The 24,861-nt window shown below is 51.1% G+C and overlaps 1 protein-coding gene across 4 annotated transcripts in view; it reads right to left on the bottom strand.

Annotated features, from left to right (window-relative positions):
* Positions 1-1,111: 1,111 nt before the first annotated feature.
* The window catches only part of LOC123377623 (probable E3 ubiquitin-protein ligase MID2), a 432,199-nt gene continuing 408,449 nt past the window's right edge, over positions 1,112-24,861 (bottom strand). For all 4 annotated transcript variants that reach the window (XM_045030745.1, XM_045030744.1, XM_045030748.1 and 1 more), the window contains exon 10: positions 1,112-5,850. In XM_045030745.1, coding sequence (XP_044886680.1) covers positions 5,448-5,850 — 403 coding nt within the window. In that variant the 3' untranslated portion in view covers positions 1,112-5,447. The remainder of the gene's footprint in view (positions 5,851-24,861) is intronic.

The following is a 24,861-nucleotide window of genomic DNA, read 5'->3' on the forward strand; positions in this document are numbered from 1 at the left end:
ACCATAAACTCACTCAGTGCTCTGTTTGAAGTGGAAGGTTTGTCAGCTCCCGTTAAGTTAATAAGCAGCTATGTACGGGTTCTTTAAAGGAGCAGCAAATCTGATAAGGTTTAGTGAGCGCTACAGACAGAGTGGCTGAGCACTGCACAGCGACTTCTCTGAGGAACTCAGGAACTGGGCTTCACTGATTGTTACCGGCTAGGCCAGGTTTGGCCAGGCAGAGTCCTGAAGAGTTTGCTGCCATGGCAGATAAGCTGGTGTGCCAGGGAGCTGACACATAGCTTAGCAGCAGCAACACTCGCACTTGCTGAGGCTGAGGGGGGTAACACAGGGGCTCACAGTTCTGGAAACTCCAGCAGCTTGCCACAGTTTGATTTGCCCACAAGAGCAGGTGCTTGAGTAGGTCTAACAGACAACACAGAGCTCTCCTGCAAGAGCAGCTCCCCACCACTCCCATTCTGCCCAATCAGCCCTACATGGCCAGGCTGTGGGGGTTTTCTAATAGGGCAGCTCAGCTGGGGTCTCTCTTGTGCCTAGGAAGGGATCCTGGAAAAGGCACCTGGATTGATGTGAAGGATTATAACAGGAGACCCTGGTTATACAATATCAGCGTCCTGCACTGGAATCTCAGCTTTACGTTTGCCCCACACAAACTCTTGTGACTGTCTCTGCTGTGATTATCTATTTTACTGCCATGATTTCGTCTAAACAGGGCTACCTCACTTTGTGATGTGGCTACTGGGGCTTTGGATTAGTTAAGGCATCTTGGTTGCTAGTTCGCATAGCAGCGTAACAGCATTTTCCCCCCCTCCCTCTGACATAAAACAGCCTGCGATGTGGCTTCAGAGTTCCAGCTGATTTTGAGTAGAGAGAAGAGAGCCCAGTTGACAGAGAAAAGGTGATTTAAAAAGATTGCATGTGAAACTGATGAGGAGTGGAACTCTGATCTGGGAGCTGTGGCTTTTGGTTTTAACATGACTGACTTCTGTGTCTTCAGCTCAAATGAGGGTCCCTCTAAGGTTGATATAATGTCCAAAAATGAGATTACCAGAATGAGTGCAATGTCAGATGTGGTAGCAGCTCCTCCATACACAAACATGGCCAATACATATATATATATATTATATTATATTTATATATATATATACATTAACAAAGAAATTGCCAAAAAAATAAAAAAAACAAAAAAAAACAACCCAAACCCCAGTTATGTTACATATGAAGAGAAACTATGACAGGTTTCACTGTAACCAGATTTTCACCACATCCCAAATCAGATACAATGGATTTACTATGATAAAAACATCCAGCAGCCGCAGAGCTCTGCATGAGGCAGAAATACAGATGACAAATGAACTTCCTGCAATGACTTGAACCGGCCCCCTCCAATCCTGCCACCTGCTTCCGACAGGATGACAGAAAAAGGAAGAAAGCATTTCTATGTTAATTCCAACCATAGGCAGCAGAGGCTGGATAGGCTCAGACTGGCTGGAACTGTCGCAGTGTCATATGACACCGGGCATTTTCACCAATGGGATTGCTCGCTAATGGGTGGGAGGCAAAGGCCATGACGCAACAGGGGACCTTTGAGGATCCATTTCCATCTGCAGAGGACAGACAGCTCTCTAGTGCAAGGGCCTGACTTGCCTGAGTTCCGCAGTGCAGGTACCAGGCTTTGCTCCTCGACTTAGCACAGGACAGCAACTGTCCACACTGATAGACATGGTTGGGTTTTGCTTTTAACAACCAGCAGAGAGGAATGCAAGTGACGAACCCCAGGCTAGTTAGCTAATTGTGCTGGCCTCCCCATTTCCACTCGCCCAGACAAGCTCTCCGCAGCGCCTTCCTGCCCGTCACTGGTACAGTTCTTTGGAACCCCAATGTAATTAGTGCAATTTCCTCAGGTGCAATGTCACATGAATGGCTCGTGTGCTCCAAGTTAAAGGATGTGGCAGAGTCTCCAACAACAATCCCATAGAAACAGCGACAGGGCCAGCTGAAAAGCTTGGCCCCTGTTTTTCAAATGTTAAAATCCATCTACAGTGTGCAGGCGTCTGTTTGAGACAGCTTCCGTCACAAGCAGTCCCCCCGTTGGGAACACTCTGAGTCAGCACAAAGGGGGTAGCATTATGTGGCTTTGAAAAATATCAACCTGAAAATGGCAATTTATCTGCTTAAAATGATTCTGGGCTTAGCTGCAGGGCAAAGTAGGAATGGAGATGTGAATCCCCACACACCACCATCAGCAGCTCAGGCCAGCAGGAGCAAATAGAAACCTTCCCTCGGCTCTGAACTGATGCATCACACACTGCAATTTATGGGCAAACAGCACAGGGCCTTCTGTGGCAGGGAAAGCTGCCTAGACCAGAGACAGGGAATGAAAAGACCTTTCTGATTCCCAACCTAGCACAAGGTGGCATATAATTTTTCCATATTACCCCCCACCCCACACACCCTTTCATTAGGCAGCCAGTCATCATAAATGTTGGATACTGAAACAGGAGAAAAGTCAGGTTCATTTTTATACACGCTGTGCCTGCAAGAAGGTATCAATCTTCTGCTGATCCTGATGGCAATTCAGTGTTAATGAAAAGTATCCCTCAGCACAGCTCATTCAAGGCTTTGCAGCACATCAGCTGGCATGGTAAACTTTTATGATTGGCCAGCCACAGATCTCATTTGACATAGCTTCAGGGGCCATCCTGACTCACCTCAAAGAACAACAGCATTCGCCAGACTGTCCATGAGCTGGGGAGGCTGTTTAATGAGCTTCAGAGAGGCCTGTATCAGGCAAGAAAGCTGCCAGAGAGAACCGAAAGATGGGAGCACATCAGTTCGAGTCGGGGCACCTCAGATAGCTGAGGGCCGGCAGGAGGGAAGAGGTATTAAGTGAACCCAGATGAGTCACAAGGGGCAATACTGGGATGTTTGCAGAGGGGCTGGGTTTGGTCCACAGGCTGCCTGGCTCCAAACCAGCATCCTCAAAGCCTAGCAGCAGGACTTTACAGCAGCCAACGGTCCAGTGCACACGTCACACTTCACTCCATCTGAGTCAAACCAGCCTCTCTCTGACCTCCATTCCTGAAACTAGGCAAGAACCTTCCTCCAGCCAGGTAAGCCATGCTCTGCCCACTCCATCCTAACACTAAGTAGCCCATGCACTAAGACTACCCACGGATCAATCAATCCACCTGCTCCCCAGAGGCTGGGCTGTGAGGTAGATTTCTGATCAGCAAGGTCCAGAGGTCTCTTCCAAGGAAAAGTTAAGCAGAGTTTTAAGCCACACAAGGGCAGTTGGGCAACTTCTCCTGTCCTGGATCACACGGCCCCGTGCAACAAAACCAAGGAGAGACTAACAGAAGGGACATTCCAAAGAACACACTGAACCTGGCCCCTGGACCGGCACTAGCCAATACTGCCAGCCTGGTGCTTGGCTGGGCAAAAGAGCCAAATCTCGTTCCAAAGAAGAGACTTCCCAAGGTTCGGAGGTTTTGTTAGCACCAGTTCTAAAAGCTGGAACAGAACAGCACCAGCTGTGTGTGAAAGAACCAGACTTTAAAAGCCAGTAGACTGATATTCAGACAGCCATGTTCACAGCATGGAATGAGGGTCTGCAGCAGGACTGGCTCTGGTGTGGAAGGCTGCAAACCCAGGCTAGACCTGCCCACAGCTGCAGAAGCAGCTGGAACTGAGACATCGTAAGGCGCACTTTGCACCTATGGAAGTTAAGACATTGCCTATCCCTCTCCCAAATCAGATCAAAGGCCCACGAGGCGGCTTTCTGCGTGCTTTGGGCACTGTCTCCCCATGACCTGCGGTTCCTCTGCAGGCCCGTCCTCCCCTGCCCAACTCCTGTTGTCATTCACAGCTATCTATGCAACACGCTCCCCCAGCATCAGGAAGGGAAGAGCTGGGGATTGGCAGAACTTGCCCTTGCTCGGTCCCAGCGTAAGTGATGACACAAGGTGCCTGCCAGGGAGGGTCAAACCAGCTGGGATTCATGGGGAACAAAAACCTTGGGCAAGTCTTTGCATGACAGAGGGCAGAGTTACATAAAGGCCCGGGGGCTGGATTCTGATCTCCGCCCCATGGGTTAACTTCAGAGTGAAAGGAACAGCTCAGCATTGACTCCAGAAGTGACCCCAAGAACGAGCCAGCATGGGACAGAGAATGAGCTAGACGGACTTTGCCAGGCCAGGCTGCCGTGCTTGCTATCAGCGCTCATATTTGGTCTTCCGGATTTACTCCCTTGTGGCCCCCAGTTAACCCTCACACCAACACAACATATAGAGGAGAAAGTGAATTCTGAGCAGGGCTGTGTGCAGAGGCATAAATAATGGATACAGTCCTTGTACACTACAGTAGTCATACACCTCACGGCCCACTGGCTCTCTCCTGCTTCTCTGGAGATGGTGCTGTCTGGCCAGCTTCCACTCCCCCTGCCCGGCAGCAGCAGCACCAGGTGACACCGGGCCCTTTCCCCACTCCCAACAGGGGGATGGCCTACATTAAACCAGTGCAGCCTTTGGCCAGCCGCATCTCTACCATGGAGCATGACCTAGCCCAGCCTCAGGAAGCAGCATTGCATGATGGGGCCTGTGCCCTCCACAGGCCCAAGGTGGGCACTGGAGGGGACAGACACCTCAGCTTGCTCCATTTTGCACAGATCAGACATCAGCCAGAGCTGGGCTTGGCTGGGGCCTCCCTGATGTATAATGACAAAGGGCCTCCCAAAGGAGGCAGTTATAACGGAAGAAAAAGGAGCACTGGGTGGAGCCAGATTTCAGGTCTGAGCATCCCCCCGAGTGGGAAGAAGCGCATGCCCCTGTCAGCTAAACACTCTAGCCACACCCCACAGGCGACGCGGCTGGATGGCTCTTTCAGAGGGGGTTCCACTTTCACAATCTGTATACAGTTAAATGGCTCTGGATGGTTGGCTGCGGCCACCTGTCTGGGTGACACTGAAAGCCACGCTGCTTATGTGATGGATCCTTCCTGAGATGCAGCCGATTGCAGCCCCCCATCTGAATGGCGATGGTCAGTGGAGCCGGTTGGTGCTCAAGCTGGCCCCTACCAGGCAACACCCTGCTCTGCCCAGGATCCCCTCCCTCGCCCACACTCCTAGGAGGCCTCGGAACAAACCCTGCCCACATCCCCCTCCGCTCACATCCAAACAAGCCGTGTGACAGTCCAGCTGTAGGAATGCCATCCCGCTACAAGGAGTTTCTCAAGCCGCATTCCCGCACACACAGAGTTCAGCCACAGAGTTTATTTCAATCGCTTTTAAAGTTTTGTTTTTCCCTTAAAAATGAGATTCCTGTGGGAGGTGCTCACTCGCTGAACGTTATTTCTCTGGTGGCAGGGTCTGCTTTCCAATCCAGCTTTCAAAAGCCCCCACAAACATTCCCTGTGATCCACTGTGGAGTACGACAGGGGCTGGCTGCTGCTTAGTGGCAGGCTTTCATCCCTGATACATACGGGGACTCCTGCGGTCGGCAGTTACACTCCTGCTGCTCTGGGTAATCAATGAAATCTGGAGCAGGCAGGCCCGACAGGATCATCAAAGATTTGTTCCAGATGGTAAACGTTGGACACACCGGCAGGATGAAGGAAACGTTGAACGTATGGAGATGGAGAGAACTGGCCGGGTCATAGAAGGACAGGGTGTTGTTGTCATAATCCAGGAGGATGCCCAGGCGCTTCATCTGTGGGTGAACATCCACCAGCATTTCCTTGTTGTTGTGTCTCACCACAAAGTTGCTGTTGCAGCGGGAGAAGACCCAGGATGAGGAGTTCTTGCCAATCCACTCATTCTTTGGGGCTGATTTATAGGCGATGCCGATGGCGTACCTAGGAGAGGGACACACGTTACTGACCTAGACCCTCCAGAATGCACAAACCATGTCCAGGAGGGCTCATCCAGCCATCAATTTAAAATTTGCCCTAAAATGTACATGGTTACTCCAATTCCCCTGAAATTTGGTGCAGCTTATGGGCACATGGGGTTTGGTCAGTGGCCCAAATTTGGGGACAGTTGACCAAGGGGTTCCCAAGATGCAGCCCCTGACAAAACTCCCAGCTTTTCTTAAAGGCAATCTTATTTTGCTCACAGATAGAGATCAAACCAAGGGTCAGCTCATTGCACCAGGGTCTGCAATGCTCAAAGACAGAGTGCATGGCACCCGATGGCCCTTTGGGGGAAATCAAATTACAGTGTCATTTCAAAAAGATTTTGCTTCTCTAGTTAAAATTTTCACAAGCCTCAAGTGCCCATTCTAGCTCCTACTGTATTACACTGAGCACGTGCAGAGAGCGAGGCTACCCATCTGGAAAACCAGTACTACCGCTACATCGCAGGACCTGGGCGGCTCTGAGGGTGTGTTTTGGTCATTGAATCTGAGCACCGCTCCAGGCACTGGCAATTCAAACAACCCAGAGCAGAAATCTGAAATTAAAAAGGGAGACATATTGCTCTGTCACTGAGAATTTCTGATTTGGGGAAACGGAATCGAAGCACAGCAGAATATTTGGAAGGTGCTGAAACTATTTTTTGAAAAGAAAGTATACATGCAAGTCCTCACTGGGAGAGGCAGGGTATCCAGGGATGGAAGAGTAGGCGGTAATAGGGGGAAGAGGGGTTTGGGTCTGCAGTGAGGGATAGGGGTATTATGGGGTGCGATGAATGGATGGTGGGGAGCGTTAGGGATTGGGGGGCTCAGATAAATGGGGAGGTATTGGGGGAGTAGGAGGGGAGAAGACAGGAGAGGTTGGGGAATATGAGGTGTAGCAGAGGAAGTTGGGGGTTTAGGGGTGGGGCTTTCAGCCTTGAATTCTCCCCTTCCTTGTGTGTGATGGGAGTAGGGGAGCCCTACGCCTCTGCAAGGGGACTGAGCCCCCTACTTGTTATATGCTCTAAAGTCTGGGGGACCCTGCTCCCCCTGGGATGTCTGAGTCCCTCTCCCTGACCCTCCATGTGAGCTGGGATCTGGGGTGCAGGGAATGAAGGCAACAAATTTAAACATCTGAAATCCAGAAAATTAATAGTTAAAATACACGTCCCCCGTGTGGGGGGAAGGGGGATGGGTGCGAGGGCTAGGGGCATGGCTGGGGAAGCCTGGCTGAAGCAGGAGCAGGAGTCCCAGCTGTGTGTGTCTGTGGTGGGGGGAAATGGGAGTGAGGGGCCCAGCTCAGTGTGCAGCTTTGGCTACAGAACCCGGTAGAGTGAGGCCCTCCAGTAATAGTCTGTGGGTACGTCCAGACTACCCGCCGTATCGGCAGGTAGCGATCGATTTTTCGGGGATCGATATATCGCGTCTCATCTAGACGCGATATATCGATCCCTGAACGCGCTCTCGTCGACTCCGGAACTCCACCACCGCGAACGGCGGTAGCGGAGTCGACAGGGGGAGCCACGGACATAGATCCCGCGCCGTGAGGGCGAGAGGTAAATCGATCTAAGATACTTCGACTTCAGCTACGCTATTCACGTAGCGGAAGTTGCGTATCTTACATCGACACCCCCCCCAGTGTAGACCAGGCCTGTGACAGACATGTGTGCGCAGCAGCGCAGGGCAGGAGACAGCAAGGAACAACTTCAGACATGTCCCTGGTTTTTGCAGGGCCAGCTCAAGGCTTAGTGGGATGGGAAGGGGGGGGAGAATAAGTGTTGGAGGTGAGGGGTGGGCAGGGGGTGGAGAAGGAGACACACCAGCCTGCTCTCACCTGCTAACAAGTCAGTTACTATAACAAGCCTGCCATAAAGCTGTCAAGGTTTGGGACACTGAGCATGGATGGGATTTCTCTAGGGCCCTGTTAGCAGCTACACACTGCAAACCTTTCAAAGCCAGACCATTCCAGTATAACAAACCAGTCAGGAGGTGAGGGAGCACTGAGGAATAACAAAGCAACCGTGTATCCAGGTGGAGGTGTCACTGGACTGGAACTATTGCTAGCTCTGCCACTGGCTGGGTGACCTTGAGCAAGTTGCTGCTCTGTGCATCAGTTTCCCTTCTGTAAAATGGGGGTAATGCTCTAAAGTTCTCTGAGATCTACTGATGAAAAGCACTAGATCAGAGCTAGGGCTTTTGATTATTACCTAGGCACAGTAGCATATCAACTGAACAACGAGGTGAGAATACAACAGCCAAAATGACCAGTAGCACCTACCAACAAACATGTCTCTGTTTAAACAACTAGGAAACTAAATAGGAAAAACCCTTCGCTAATGCAGAGTTCAGGCTGCCAGGTGATACCTTGCGCCAGGCTCAGCAAAACTCAAATCTCTGAAAACCAGGAAATACAGAGATAAGGTAAATGCCCGCACAGGCTTAACTCTGCCCTCTTTGAGTGATGCCCCGACACACACACTCCCACTTTGCCTTGTCACAGTAATGGCTAGGAACTACCTGTACCTACTCTGTGCTCAAACACTGCTCCCCCAACAGAACACCACATCTGTCAAATGTAACAACCACTTTGTACCCTTCTACAGCCCCTTCACACCTGCACACAGGCAACCCCTAAACCTGGACTTTCCCCATCCCATCATTCAATCCAGCCTACTCTCATATCCCACCCCAGTAGCCTACTCCTGACACAAGCTGCACAGTCCTGTACAGACCCGCTGCAGACTGGATCCTCGCAGTCCACGGGCCCCTTTCCTTTCATCACACACATGGTGGGGGGGGGGCGGAAGAGAAGGGTTCAGAGACACAATCCTCACGTCACAATCACAACTCTCCCAAACAGCTCCAACTTACTCCTCCCCCGTTCACTGCAACCACACGTAACAGACAGGTCTCAACATGTAATTGTAACAGGGGAATCATCATCGAGTGGGTCTGTTTCCAGTGGGGGCCAGCAGGGCTTGGGTCTTGGCCTTATGCTATTTAATATTTTTATCAAAGAACTGGAAGAAAACATAAAATCCTCACTAATAAAATTTGCAGATGACACAAAATTTCATGGGGGAGGGGAAATAAAGAATGAAGAGGACAGGTCGCTGATACAGAGCGATCTGGATCACTTGGTAAACTGGATGCAAGCAAACAGTGTGTTGTAATATGGCTAAATGTAAATGTATTGTCTAGGAACAAAGAAAGTAGGCCATGTCTACAGGGTGGGGAAGTGCTATCCTGGGAAGCAGAGACTCTGAAAAAGATTTTTTTCGGGGGGGGAGGAGAGAAGGTGTTGGATAATCAGCTGAACATGAGTGCCCAGCAGTGTGATGCTGTAGCCAAAAGAGCAAATGAGCTCCTGGGATGCATAAACAGGGGAATCTCAAGTAGGAATAGAGAGGTTATTGTACCTCTGGATTTGGCACTGGTGCAACTGCTGCTGGGATCCTGTGTCCAGTTCTGGGGCCCACAATTTCAGATGCAGGTTGAAAAATTGGAGAGGGTTTAGAGAAGAGTCATGAGAATGAGTAAAAGGTTATAAAACCTGCCTTATAGAGATAGACTTAAGGAGCTCAGTCTATGTAGTTTAACAAAGAGAAGGTTAAGGAGTGACTTGATAAGGCTCTATCTATCTACATGGGGAACAAATATTTAATAATGGGCTCTTCAATCCAGCCGAGGAAGGTCTAATACGATCCAGTGGCTGGAAGTTGAAGCTAGACAAATTCAGACTAGAAATAAGGTGTATATTTTTAACGGTGAGAGTTCTCCTTGTGTCTTAGATGGGCGGAACTCCAGGCGTGATCACCACACTAATAATACAGGAGAACTGAATGCACTCTTCAGAATAAACATAAGACTGGCCATACCAGGCCAGACCAATGGGCCACCTAGCTCAGTATCTTGTCTTCCAATAGTGGCTAATGCCAAGTGCTTCAGAGGGACTGAACAGAACAGGGCAACCATTGAGTGATCCGTCCCCTGTCATCCACTCCGAGCTTCTGGCAATCAGAGGCTAGGGACATCTAGAGCATGGGGTTGAATCCCTTACCATCTTGGCTAATAGCTTGGCTAACCTCCATAAACTTATCTAGTTCTTTTTTGAACCCTTCACAACATCCCCTGGCAAGGAGTTCCACAGATTGACTATGTATTGTGTGAAGAAATACTTCCTTTTGTTTGTTTTAAACCTGCTGCCTATTAATTTAATTGGGTGATGCCTGGTTCTTGTGTTATCTGAAGGAGTTAGGGTGACCAGATAGCAAGTGTAAAAAATTGGGACAGAATGTGTGGGGTAATAGGCGCCTATATCAGAAAAAGGCCTGAATAGCGGGACTGTCCCTATAAAATCAGGACATCTGGTCACCCTAGAAGGAGTAAATAACACTGCCCTCTTCACTTTCTCCACACCAGTCACAACTGTATAGACCTCTATCATAATTTTTTTTGCCCTTCCTTGTATCTTTTCCAATTCCAATATATCTTTTTTGAGATGGGGTGACCAGAACTGCACACAGTAGTCAAGGTGTGGGCGTAGCATGGATTTATATAGAGGAATTATGATATTTTCCATCTTCTCATCTATCCCTTGCCTAGTGGTTCCTAACATTTTGTTCGCTTTTTTGACTGCTGCTGCACATTGAGTGGACATTTTCAGAGAACTACCAACAAGGACTCCGAGATCTCTTTCTTGAGTGGTAACAGCTAATTTTAGACCCCAACATTTTATATACATAGTTGGGATTATGTTTTCCAATGTGCATTACTTTGCATTTATCAGCACTGAATTTCATCTGCCATTTTGTTGCCCAATCACCCAGTTTTGTGAGATCCTTTTGTAACTCTTCACAGTCTGCTTTGGACTTAACTATCCTGAGTAATTTTATATCATCTACAAATTTTGCCCCTCTGTTCACCCCCTTTTCCAGAGCATTTATAAATACATTGAACAGCAAAGGTCCCAGTACAGATTCTTGGGGGATCCAGCTAGTTACATTTCTCTGTTGTGAAAACTGACCATTTATTCCTACCCTTTGTTTCCTAGTTTTTAACCAGTTAGTGATCCATGAGAGAACCTTTCCTCTTATCCCCTGGAGATTTCACAGTGGTTTCAGCAAAGAAACTGTTATGTTTTCAGTGTATACACTATCCAGCTGCTTCACAACATGCCATCTGTTTCCTCCTACACTGAACCTCATGACACATAGAATGGGCTGCCACAGCCTTACATGTAACAGTGTAAACGCAGCATAAAACCATCTTTATTCTATAGAAAATGAACCTGCCACAGTGCTGCTAAGAAAAACATTATTTCTTCCTAGCACAATCTCACCCTGCCAGGAAGGAAGAGGGCTAGAAGTGACACAGCCAGGCTCTTTCAGCAGAAGCCTTCCATTTTAGGCCCATTGTGACAGCCAAGGCAAAACAGCTTTAAAAATTGGATCAGCTTCACAATGTTTCTGTAATGGCTCACGGCTAACTCACACCATGCATGGTGATGATCAGAAGCAGAGCCTTCCCAGCAGTCTTGCTGCCAGGGCTTTCTTAGAGTTCAGCAAACCACAATTCTTCATAGCCAAATCTGAGCACAGCAGGGGCTTCCTGATGAAAGGGTGTTGTTTTAACACCTGGGGAGCTTTGAGGGTGACCTCATCACAGAGGAACATTTGGCAGCAGCTTGTGGCCCATGTGCTACACTCAGATCACATGTGGGATTAACCCATTCAACAACTCACCCACCAGTGGGACAATCTGGAAAGAGGTGTTCAGGAGGCAGTCGAAGGGACTTTAAAGGAGGGCGTGGCAGTGGGAGGGATATGCTGGCGTTCATGAGGGAGTGGAGAAAGGATTTGGGGGCATCAGGGCTCTTGGAAGGTTTGTCAGCTTGTGAGGGGCCTGAGAGCCTCCAGCACAGAGTGTGGATGCATTAGGAATCAGCCAAGGCAGAAGGGAACATGCCAGCTCCCAATGACAGGAACATGGGGTTTGTACCAGTTTAGAGACCATTGGGCAATCTTGGGTGCTTCAGGGAACCAATGAAGCAAAAACAAACCAGCCCCAAGCCCTAGAGCATCTGCCCCTTGGTGCAGTCCTGTGTATGAGTGAACTGCCTTCCGGGCCCTGTGGTGACCAATGGGTGCCTGCATTGTGAGAACTGATCGACTGGCCTACTGAGCATAAATACTATTGGCCACACCCAGCCTCTGACAGAATGTTTTATTGTTTAACTGTTTTTAGGAAGTCTGTGGGAAAGTGAGCATTTCCCCTAAACTCCATTCAGTAACAATGTGAGTTCTGGGGACATTACAGGGGAACAGCAACAGGCCCTATACTGAGGATGCCTAACACTTTCCATCATAAAAATTCTTCTAATTGATATAAAGAGATCTATGGCCCATGTGGTTTGTTGGAGGATCTTGAAATGAGGCAGAGGGTTAGTCCTGGGGTGAAGGAGGAGCCTTTTGCTGGTTTCACAACAGCCTGTTCAAATTTTCACAAGTTTTGAGCTTTTGCCATTTCCTGGGTCGGGGTGGGCAAATTTTTTGGCCTGAGGGCCACATCGGGGAATAGAAATTGTATGGCAGGCCATGAATGCTCACAAAATTGGGGCTGGGGTGCGGGAGGGGGTAAGGGCTCTGGTTGGGGGGCAGGCTCAGGGGTGGGGCTGGGAATGAGGAGTTTGGGGTGTAGGAGGGTGCTCTGGCCTGGAACTGAGAGGTTCAGAGAGCAGGAGGGGGAATAGTGCTGGGGAAGACGCGCGGGAAGGGGTGCAGGTGCCAATTGGGGGTGCGAGCTCTGGGGTGGGGACCATAGGCACCTACTTCTCCTGGTGCCGACGGGTGCTCCAACTCCACCCCTGCCCCGCCCCCTCCAACCCTTGCCCCATCCCCATTCCAACCCCTTCTCCAAAGTCCCTGCCTCAACTCCACCCCCTCCCTGCCCCTATTGGACTCCTTCCCCAAATCCATGCCTCAGCCCCACCTTTTCCCCTGAGCACGCCATGTTCCCGCTCCTCCCTGCTCCCTCCCACTGCTTGTTACGCCACCAAACAGCTGTTTCACGGTGGCAAGCCTGGGAGGAGAAGCGGGGTTGCAGTATGCTCAGGGGAGGAGGCGGAGGTGAGCTAGGGAGGCGGGATGGGGAGCTTGGCTGCCGGTGGGTGCAGAGCACCCACCAATTTTTCCCTGTGGGCGCTCCAGCCCTGGAGGACCCACGAAGTCAGCGCCTCTGATGGGGATGAGAGGTTTGGGGTGCAGGAGGGTGCTCTGGGCTGGGATTGAAGGGTTTGGAGAGCAGGAGGGGGATCAGGGCTGGGGCAGAGGGTTGGGGTGTGGAGATAGGCGCAGGGGTGCAGGCTCTGAACAGCACTTACCTCAAGCGGCTCCCGGAAGCAGTGGCATGTCCCTTCTCTGGCTCCTACAAGGAGGCATGGCCAGGTGGCTCTGCACACTGCCCCACTGGCAGGCACCGTCCCTGCAGCTCCCATTGGAGCACGTAGGAGCTGGAGCGGGACCATGCTGCGGCTTCCAGGAGCTGCGTGGTGCGGCCCCTGACCCTGTGCCCCGGCCAGAGCGGTGCTGAGCTGCATGGTGCAGCCCTGACCCTGTGACCCGGCCGGAGGGGGACCCAGCCGCGTGATGTGGCTCACAGACCTGCTTAAAACGGCTCACGGGCCAGGCCGTAGTTTGCCCACCCCTGTCCTGGGTGGTTTTGCTAAGTACAGCTGATTCTTTGTTTGCTGCCAAACCCTAAACATTCCATTAGCAATGCACAGGCACCAGCCCGGAACCTCACTTCAGTATGTTAGTTACACAGAACTGCTCTGAATGGGATGGATGACAATGGGTCTGGATCCTCCTCCTGCAACTGCTGCTTTTCCCACATCAAGGTACCCCCCTACTCCAGCTCACCTCTGCCTCCACCTCCTCTGCGAGCACACCGCCGCATCCTGCTTCTTCCCCCTCACTCCCAGCGCTTGGGAGGGGGGAAGAGGGGGAACACAGCATGCTGGGGGAAGAAGCGGGGCTGGGATTTGGGGAAGGGGTCCAATAGAGGCAGGGAGGGGGCGGAGCTGGGGCGGGGAAGGGGTTGGAATGGGGGCAGGGCCAGGGGTGGGGAAAGGGTGGAGTCGGGGCAGGGCCAGGGGTGGGTGGGGGCACGAGCACCTACCAGCACTGGAGAAAGTTGGCACCTATGCCCATCACAGTCCTTATTTCTGAGCAAGGCCTCCAACCTACTTGAGAAGTGATACAAGCTAGGAATAGAACTCACAGCTCTAATATGACAAACACACATGCACCCACCTCTGAGGCTTGCAGGAAGGTCTCTTACATATTTTTAAATCGTATGTACACATCTCTACCTTGTAATAATTAATTTCTAAAAAACAGCTTCTGTTAATCATGTAGTAACGAAAGCAACAGAAAGAAAGAAATACTCCAGAAGTAGAGTGTTACCTTGCTTTTAATGTTGCAGAAACTGGGACACACAATATTTGGGGCATATGCCTTTTCACAGTGGCAATGTTCTTATACAATATGCAACGTTACTGTTCTGGTTCAACTGACTGATATTCTCAAGTCTGAGGGCTCTGTCTTGCTGTCTGAGCCCTTTACCATCTGCCAGCATACTCATGCAGTAGCAGATTGTAGAACTCTATGCACCCTGGGGCTAAAACTTATGACATTCTATCCCAAAGGCACAGGCTAGCCTGCTTACTCTCCCAGGAAATCTCTAGCTATCACTGGGGTTAATATCTTTTCCCAGATTTCCAGCCATTAGAGAGGAAATGCTGGATTCTAGGAAAGTTATACAAACACCCCCAACCTAGGCCATGATTGGACTTTATGTGTAACACAAGTCTGGCTTGCAGCCAAAACCCGACACTTGCATTAGCACTGCTCATGTGCTGCCTGGTACACACTGATACATGGGGAAAGCACTATCGAATGCTCTAACGCTCCAACACACACTGGCAGGCTTCCCCAGCTCATGGCACATGCCCTATACTGGCACTGGTACATTGGCTTGGGAGCTTTCTGATGTAAGTGGGTTTCTTTTTGGGCAAATTTACAGCTAATTTTAGGAATCAAAATGGGTGTTTAACAATGTTTAGCCATGGGCCCCCCTTCACTGATATGTATGTTGCTAGCCTTCTGAATCTGTGTGGGCCTGGTGCTGAGTCTGAGTGGACATCAAGGGATCTTTGGCCTTACAGGCCCCTTCTGAAAACAGGCCATGGTCCAGGGTCCATTTGGTGGGTCTATTTTATAATCACCTCCACTGATTAAACAATCAGTTTGTGAGCCCCTGCAGAATAGCTGGGTTATAAGGAATAGCCAGAATGGATTTGTCAAAAACAAATCCTACTAAACCAACCTAATTTCCTTCTTTGACAGGGTTACTGGCCTAGTGGATTGGGGGGGGAGAGGGAGAAACCAATAGACATGATACATCTTGATTTTAGTAATGCTTTGGATACAGTCCCACATGGCATGCTCATAAACAAACTAGGGAAATGTTGTCTAGATAAAATTACTATGAAGTGGGAGCACAACTGGTTGGAAGCCAGAACTCAGAAGTCATTATCAATGGTCAAACTGGGAGGGTGTGTCTTGTGGGGTCCCAGAGGGTCTATCCTGGATCCGGTACTGTTCAATACACCTCTACTTCGATATAACGCTGTCCTTGGGAGCCAAAAAAAGCTTACCGCATTATAGGTGAAACCGTGTTATATTGAACTTGCTTTGATCCACCGGAATGCGCAGCCCCGCCCCCCAGAACACTGCTTTACCGTGTTATATCCCAATTCGTGTTATATTGGGTGGTGTTATATCGAGGTAGCGGTGTATTTTCATTAATGAGGTGCATAATGGAGTGGAGAGTATGCTTATACAAATTGCAGATGACACCAAGCTGTGAGGGGCAGCAAGCACTTTGGAAAACAGGATTAGAATTTAAAATGACCTTGACAAATTGGACATTTGGTCTGAAATCAACAAGACGAAATTCAATAATGATAAGTGGAAAGTACTATACGTAGGAAGGAAAAATCAAATGCACAACTACTAAACAGGGAACACTGGCTAGGAGGTAGTACTGCTGAAAAGGATCGGGGGGTTATACTGGGTCACAAATATGAATCTGAGTCAATAATGAGGTTAAGTTGTGAAAAAGGCCAATATCATTCTGCGGTGTATTAACAGGAGTGTCATATGTAAGAAACAGGAGGTAATTGTCCTGCTCGGCACTGCTGTGGCCTCAGTTGGAGTACTGTGTCCAGTTCTGGGCACCAAATTTCAGGAAAGATGGGAACAAACAAAGAGAGTCCAGAGGAGAGCAATAAAAATGAAAGGTTTGGAAAACCTGACCTGTAAGGAAAGATTAAAAAAACTGGGCATGTTTAGTCTTAAGAAAATAAAAACTTTCTAACTGTGGGGGCAGTTAAACTCTGGAACAGGCTTCCAAGGGAGGCTGTAGAATCCCCGTCACTGGAGGTTTTTAAGAACAGGATGGACAAACACCTGCGAGGGATGGTCTAGATTTACTTGGTCCCACCTCTGGGCAGAAGGCTGGGCTAGATGACCTCTTAGTCCTATTTTTCTATGATTCTGTTTCTGCTTTACCTGGATTTTTATTAGTGTAACCCTAAAACCAGAACCCTTTTAACGCCATTTACTTGGCCTTTTAATGTTCTAGAGCAGCAGTTTTCAAAATTCGGGTCGCAACCCTGTACTGGGTCGCTCTGGTCAGCACTGCCAATCGTGATGTTAAAAGTCCCGTTGGCAGTGCTGCTCAACTAGGGCAGGGTAGTGCCTACCTGTTTTGACACTGTGCTGTGCCCCGGAAGCAGCCAGCTGTGGGTCCAGCTTCTAGGCAGGGAACTGGCCAATGGGAACTGGGGAGGGGGAGACAATGCCTGTGGGCGAGAGTCGTGGAAAGCTGCTTGCGCACCTCTGCCTAGGAGCCGGACCTGCTGCTGGCTGCTTCTGGGGCACAGCGCAGTCCACGGTGCCAGGGCAGGTGGGAAGCCTGACTCTGCACCCTGGCTACGCTGCTGACCAGGAGCTGCCAGAGGAAAGTCCACATCCCAACCTGGTGCCCCAATCCACTGCCCCAGCTCTGAGTCTCCCCCAACCTGGAACACTTTCCTGCATCCTAAATCCCTCATCTCTGGCCCCACCCCAGAGCCTGCACCCCCAGCCCAGAGCCCCAACCCCCGTCCCACACCCCAACCCCCTGCCCCAGCCCCGAGCTCCCCCCAAACCTGGAACCCCTTCCTGCACCCAAACCTCTTATCCCCAGCCTCACCCCAGAACCTGCACCCTGAGCCCAGAGTCCTGACCCCTCCCACACCCCAACCCCTACCCAGGGTCCCCTACCCAGGGTCCCCTCCCACACCCCAAACCCCTTATTCTCAGCCCCACCCCTGGACCCCAACCCTCTGCCCCAGACATTTCCTTCAACTGGGTCCCCAGAAAAAAAAAGTTTGAAAACCACTGTCCTAGAGCAGAAGGGAGGATGCATTCTGACAAGGAGAAGATATTATTTACATGCAAGATTTCCTTCTGTGATGGATTTTTCTCTTTTGTTCAAATCTCATTAACCTTGCTGTGGGCATATTTGAATTGTCATCCATGCAGCTTGACCCTTCCAGCTCCCCAATGCACATGTTCAAAGGCAATGAAACCCAAGCATGTTGGATCCAGTTCTGCCTCAGTGACGCCTGTGCATACCCTGGGAGTCAGAAGTGCATGTGTCTCCATCAGGTATGAACCTAATGAGGCCAAAGTGCATGCTGTGTGTGCACCTCTGCAGAAAAAGCAGGTATAAATTCATCTGATTCTGCAGCATTCCTATAGCCTGACACAGACTGGAATGCTGCTGATTGAAAAGTGGTTGCCAAGCCATGGGGCAGGAGGACACACATCCATGTACACTCCCCCACCCCATCCTTTCACTTGCCAGCCTTGCTGTGCCTCATGTGGCCTGCAGCATCCAGGAGCCAGCTGCCACTTCAGCAGTGCCAGAAAAATGCACTTGTTCTCTTAAAGGGAGACTAATCCCAGGGCTGCTTCTGCTCATCAGACAGAGAGAATGATCTGTCCCCAACTAGACTGGCTTCTTGTGTAACTCTGCATTACGGGGTCAGTATATTTGGATACTTTAGAATACATGTGACATGTTAAAAGGCTGAGCTCCTGCCATGTTATTTAAAACAGAGGATAACACACTGCAGGTATGTGGCTCATATTCCTAGCCATACATTTTACATACAAAGATAAACCTGATGTGACTAATATGCAGCTCTTGATTTTTGTTAATAAACTGGAGACACATTTTTGTGCAGAACAGCTGGCTAGTTTCTCTCATCACTAGCACAGCCCTGTAAGCCCACACCTGTGTTTGAGATCTGTTTCAAAAAAGATTTCTGAAAAGTGAGGAAGGATGACTCAGTGGTCAGAGCATTAGCTTAAGACCTGGAAAACTCAGGTTTGATTCCCTGCTCTGTCCCAGTTCTCTGTGTGATCCTGGGCAAAACCTTAGCTCTCCACACCTCCGTTCTCTGATTTTAAAATAGTTGGCACTGTGGTGCTGTGAGGGGCAATACCTTACAAGAGAGTCAGGGGCTGGTGTACTGTGGTAATGAGGGCCTGATAAGTACCCTCAAGGGGGAGTCCTTTGAGGTTTCAAGGCTTTTGCCACTATTGAAGCCTTAAATACATCGCTATTAGATTTTCTCCAATATAACCCAACACTGATCCCATTACATACACTACCCTAAAATGTGGGAGGAAGGACAGGGGAAAAACATGCAGGAATAGAATGGAAGGAATGCATGAATAGCCAAACACCCATTCTTGAGGCTAGGTCAGCTGGCAGCCTGTTCATGAAAGAGCAGTTGTATTTCTCCACAAGGCTTGAATAGGAATTAGTGAGAGATGTGATGGTGGGTCTCAGCAATGTCTGGAAGATCTGAACCTTGCTTGGCTATTCATGCACAAATCAAAAAGTTAAAGTACCCAAAGAGCGGAGCATACACTTGTAGCTGGGCTGTATTATCCTTCCTGAAAGGGCACTTTTGTCTCAACTCCTCTCTATCTTCTAAGGGCAGAGAAAGGAGAAGCATCTGATTATTTTTGCCCCATCAGGAGAGCCTTGACCCTGAAGCATTTGAAGAGCTGTTGGGTTCTTAATTATATTCCAGCCTGGGAGCTAGCAGGTGAACTGTACAGGCTAGGAGTTTTGTCCAAGAAATAGCAGCCGGAGAAAGCTCCGAAGCAGGAATGTCACGGACTGCAGGCATTACCCTCAGGCCGTCATTAACGAACCTGCCAGTTGAAGCTTTGGCCACCAAAGAGCCATTTCATTTCCTTCTATCACTTTTTGATTTGCTTCTGCCAGCACAAGCTGGCACCTCTCGGTCCTTGACAGAGGCAGGGAATGCTGGCTGTGTTCAGCCGTGTGTGGGAGAGAAGGGAGTTTGACACAGCTGTCTTCACACTGAGAAGCCCTGCAAATCAGCAAATCATTTGCACCAAATCTAATCCTGTCTTTTGTGACAATGAAGTGATGGGACAAAGAGATGTGTTTGCTTGGGGGATGGCGTTTGATTGGGTTTTTGGGTGGGGACTGAGCAGAGGGGAGATGGAGTATTTATTGAAGGCTGCAGAAAGCTGCAGGCCCTGCTGTGCCTTTGATCAGTGCTGTAAGTTTCTATGGGTATTTCTTCACTAGCAACGTTAAAGTGCTGCCATGGCAGCGCTTTAACATGGCTGTGTAAAAAACCCACCCCCACAAGGGGAGTAGCTACCAGTGCTGGTGCACTGCCAACACTGCCACTTTACAGCGCTGAAACTTGCAGGGGTCAGGGATGTGTTTTTCAAACCCCTGAGCTAGAAAGTGGCAGAACTGTAAAGTGGCAGTGTAGACAAGACCCATGAGACACAAGGCTCCGGGCTCACTCAGTCACAGCTGTAGCCAACCCCATTATACTTTTGCCTTCTTGCAACACGTGGCTGTCTCTTGCGTACACCTCTGTTCAGAGCCTATGGTACTGCTGTATATTTTAAATTAATTTCTTCAGCTACAGGGACTGAATGACTCAGTCATCGAGAAACCAACTCTTGGAATTGATTCATTTCTAAGGCACAGCCCCTAATAAAATTCAGCTTCCTGTGAAAGAACTTACAAATCAAATTGCCAAGCCTCCCCTCTACGCTGCTCTGCAGCTCCCCGTCCTACACTGTGCTAGGGGCATGACAGGCTCTGCTTTTCCCAACAGATGCTGGAAAGAGCTGGAAGAAGGGGGCAATGCTGCCTTGCATATTCTCCAGGTTAGTTCTGAGGCTGGTCAGATGGCTTCATCTGATGAGAAGCTGAACTCGCTGGGTAGGTTAGGCTGTTGGTGCCATGGGAAGAATCAGGTCAATGGTGAAACTATTAATTAGAAAGGGTTTACTGTCCTTAAATTAACTGCTGGGAGCTCAATCCTTGAGGGGGCCATTTAGGGATCAGGGCAAAAATCTGTCTGGGGATTAGTCCCCCAATAAGCAGGGGGTTGGACTAGATGATCTCCTGAGGTCCCTTCCAACCCTGATATTCTATGGACTCATTGACCCAAGGAGGCCCCTTCCAGTCCTGTCTCTACAATCACAGGGGCTGAGTGATCCTTTTGTGAGGCTGAATCCTGCCTGCTAGGTGCCAGGTGAGTGAGGCAGAGGGTCTTCCCTCAACACTGCTATGGTTAGGCAGGATATCTCCACCTGCCACCCAGCACCCACTGTGGGGTCTGGGTGGACGGGACTGCAACTCCGTGTTCAGCTCCCCAGCCAGCAGACATGCTACCATTCGCAGCAGCTGTTAAGCAGCAAGGGGTGAGCCGGGGCACCCCAGTGGCAGTAGCTTGGCCTGACTTGCCCCAGCAGCAAACCCAAGGGGTGCCACATCAATTCCGGGGAAATCAAGGCAGGGCTTGGCCACACAGACTGTGCTCAGAAAGGGAGCATCTCAAAGGCTGAGTACAAGTTCTCCTTGGGGTGAAGGCACCTCCAGGAGAGGAGACAAGGCAATGTATGTCACTGGGAGGGGAGGAGCAGCAGCAGTCTCCATCCCTGCACACTCAAAGAAGCTGCCCAGAAGGAGCCATTGCTCTGCAGTGAGCTCAGAGCAGCTGGCAAGGGGGAATGAAGAATCTGCTGAGTCTGCTTGATATTTCTTGACATGGTCCCATTCTCATGGACTGTATTTGAAGGATCCTCAGAGACAAACTCCTCTCGCTGCAGCTCCAAGCCCATGCGTCATTTGTCCCCAACCCTGCAGCCATTTCTGGCCATGGCCAGTGAGTGCAAGACACCACTCCATTATAATAGCAGTGTTTTAAACCCACCATGCACAGGCAGAAAAGACTCCACAGGCTCAGGGGCGGCTCTAGGAATCCCGCCGGCCGAAGCAGGGCGGCGCGCCGCAGGGCGCGCTCTGGCGGTTGCCGGTCCCGCGGCTCCGGGGGACCTCTTGCAGACGTGCCTGCGGAGGTTCCGCTGGTCCCGCGGCTCCGGTGGAGCATCCGCTGGCATGCCTGTGGGAGGTCCACCCGAGCCGCAGGATCAGCGAACCCTCCGCAGTCGTGCCTGTGGGAGGTCCACGGGTCCCGCGGCTCCAGTGGACCTCCCGCAGGCATGACTGCGGAAGGTCCGCCGGAGCCGCCTGCCGGCAAAATGCCGCCCCAAGCACATGCTTGGCGCGCTGGGGTCTGGAGCCGGCCCTGCACAGGCTGCAGGGCAATGGAGAATCTGTTCATGTGCCAACCCAGGCATGAACACACTACACTCCCACTCCACTCCGGCCTGCTCCTGGCCCTGCACAACTCAGTGGGACTGGGAGTTGCTACTGACTTCAGTGGGAGCAGGACCAGTGCCTCGGTGCAGCTGGCCACCTCAGCCCAGGCTTGAGGGAATGTTCACTCCAACCCCATGATAAACCAAGCCCATGCTTCTGAATGCTGGGATGACAGCTCACTGCAAATGCAGAGCAGCAAACATTCTCCCACTTTCAGCACCAACTCACCAGCTGCAGATCCCGGGGAACCAAGCAAAGCAAACACCCTTTTACTGGGCTGCATACATTTAAGTGTCACATAAAATAATCATCCCAGGCAATTACAGCCTCCACAGTGAATTCCACATTCCGAGCTTGGCCTTGAGGCCGACCATCCAACCTTGAACCAGGGAGCAGACGGAAAGACAGATCCTGATCTCACTCACCCTGCTGCAGGCACTGTGACTCAGCAGAGCAGCTGCTGATTTCGCACAAGAGGGTGCTCACGGATTCCTGCACTGAATCCAGTTCCCAAGCTTCTGCAGCTCCACCAGAGCAGCTGACTAAAGCCACTCTCTCCCGTGTCAGCCCAGCCTGGACTCTCTTGCAGCTGGTATGACTCTGCACAGGAGCCCGGCTTCAGGTTACAGCATTTTGTCAGACACTCTCTGGGGAAAGCCAGCCTCCCCTCTCCCCATAAGCTACTTCAGTAAAGGCATGCAGCAGAGATCACATTTGGAAGTGATGTATTGAGGCTCCCTGTCTGCTATTACTCCAGCTGTTCTAACAACTGCATGGCACCTTCAGCTTGTCCCAGGGCACACTGACGGGAAATACATGGACCTTTGCATTTTCACTGACACGATGAAGATGTTTTATCCTGCTCCCTGAGGCTTGAAGCTTGTCACAGTGAATGAGGCTTCTCCCAAAACAATGCAGAAGCATCCCGGTAGCACATCAGTGGAGAGTGAACGACAACTAGTTCTTCACTGCCAGTGCCACTGAGTCCTGCCCAGATGCACTGGCCTAGAGAACAGCTTCAGCCCCCTTTGCCTGCCCAAGGGCAGCGATACAGACAGCTGCACGTTCTCCTGGGCAATGTAGCCATAAAGATAACCTGTACCTGGGAGTGCTCTCCGATTGTTAACCCCTTCAGTGCTGGCTTGCCAGCACTGGCAGCACCTTTGGGGGAGGGGGATCCTGAAGGGCTAAAGCTTGACTCCTTACCAACCCTCTGCCTGCAGCATGGCACAGCACATGTCGCTCTGTCCATCCTACACAGGGCAGCAGCAGAGGGAGATTCCTGCCCACGCCTCCCATCTTTGCTCCCCTAGTCAGTCCAGTCCCTGATTCCTGCCCTACCACAGACCTTGGTGCCCTTCTGCCAAGTATCTTGGTCAGCCCTACACTTCCCACCACATTGATACCCTCCAGCCCTCCTTCCTGCACCTTTGGCTCCATGACTCTCCCCAGCAACACTAGACTCCCCACCTGCGTTACCTACTCCCCGCACTTCTTATTTCCTCTTTGCTGGCAGCATCACCCGGCACCTGCCCCTCCTGATGGTGCTTCCCCATTAGTGATGTCGCTACACTCTGCCACACTCCTGTACTGGTGGTTCCTCAGCCTGGCTGCCCTCCTGGACCCAGAGATCCCAGCCAGGGGCACGGTGAGTGCTCCAGCCAGGGGCGGCTCTAGGCACCAGCAAAACAAGCTGGTGCCTAGGGCGGCAAAATGTAGGGGGCGTCCCCTGCCGCCGGGGAGGGCGGGAGGCTGGGCTGGCGGACTTGCCGCAGTCATGCCTGCGGGAGGTCCACCGGAGCCCCGGGACGAGTGGACCTGCCGCAGGCATGACTGCGGAGGGGGCGCTCGTCCCGCGGCTCGGCTGGACCTCCCGCAGGCATGACTGCGGCAGGTCCACCGGAGCCCGGGACGAGCGGACCTGCCGCAGGCATGACTGCGGCGGGTCCCCTCTTCCCGCGGCTCCGGTTGAGCTCCCGCAGGCATGCCTGCGGCAGGTCAACCGGAGCCGCGGGACCACGGCTCGTCCCGGGCTCCGGTTGACCTGCCGCAGTCATGCCTGCGGGAGCTTAACCGGAGCCGCGGGAAGAGGGGACCCGCCGCAGGACCGGGGAAGGGCGGCGCAGCACACCGCGCTGCTTGGGGCAGCCTGATTTCTAGAGCCACCCCTGGTTCCAGCTGTTCAGAGGGTTCCACCAAGACAGAAGAGCACTAGAATTCAGAACTTCTGGGGTCTCCTCCCAATTCAGCAGGGTGACCGCCGGCAAGCCGCTTCCACTCTCTGTGCCCCCCACCCCCATCCACGCTGCAATGGGGATTAACAATACCCAGCTGCCATAGGGAAGTCCTTGGAGTTGTATGACGGACAGTGCCAGGAGACTTTGTTCTGATTACACATTTTCCCCGCTAGATTGTGCCATTCCACAGTACATTAGCTGTGGCATCATGGTCGCCACTTACGTAGCCCGCTAGTGAGTGTGTGTGACAGGTCCCCCTAAGGCCGATCTGCAGAGGAGATGAATTGTTCCAATCCCCCTCCTCGGGAGCCTGGGCTCTCTAGCTCAGGCTGTTAGCCCTGGAGGTCCCTGGTTAAATCCCTGGGGAGCCAGCCAAGAGGGTGGCTATCATGCTTGCACTCCATTGCTCAGACCCCGCTTATGCTGGGACCACTGTGTGTCTGTCCAGCGTGCGCCACAGGAGGAACTGTGAGCTACCCCAGACATGCAGGGACCTGTCATTGACTCCCAAGTTCTTCTCAGATCTTCCTGGAAAACATCTCCCTGGTTCTCATGGGGGACTTCAATCAACCCGATATCTGCTGGGACAGCAATACAGTGGTGCACAGACAATCCAGGAAGTTTTTGGAAAGTGTAGGGGACAATTTTCTGGTGCAAGTGCTGGAGGAACCAACTAGGGGCAGAGCTCTTCTTGACCTGCTGCTCACAAACAGGGAAGAATTAGTAGGGGAAGCAAAAGTGGATGGGGGAGGCAGTGACTAGGAGATGGTCAAGTTCAGGATCCTGACACAAGGAAGAAAGGAGAGCAGCAGAATATGGACCCTGGACTTCAGAAAAGCAGACTTTGACTCCCTCAGGGAACTGATGGGCAGGATCCCCCAGGAGAATAA

Source organism: Mauremys mutica, chromosome 9 (assembly GCF_020497125.1).
Source record: "Mauremys mutica isolate MM-2020 ecotype Southern chromosome 9, ASM2049712v1, whole genome shotgun sequence".
Taxonomy (NCBI): domain Eukaryota; kingdom Metazoa; phylum Chordata; order Testudines; family Geoemydidae; genus Mauremys; species Mauremys mutica.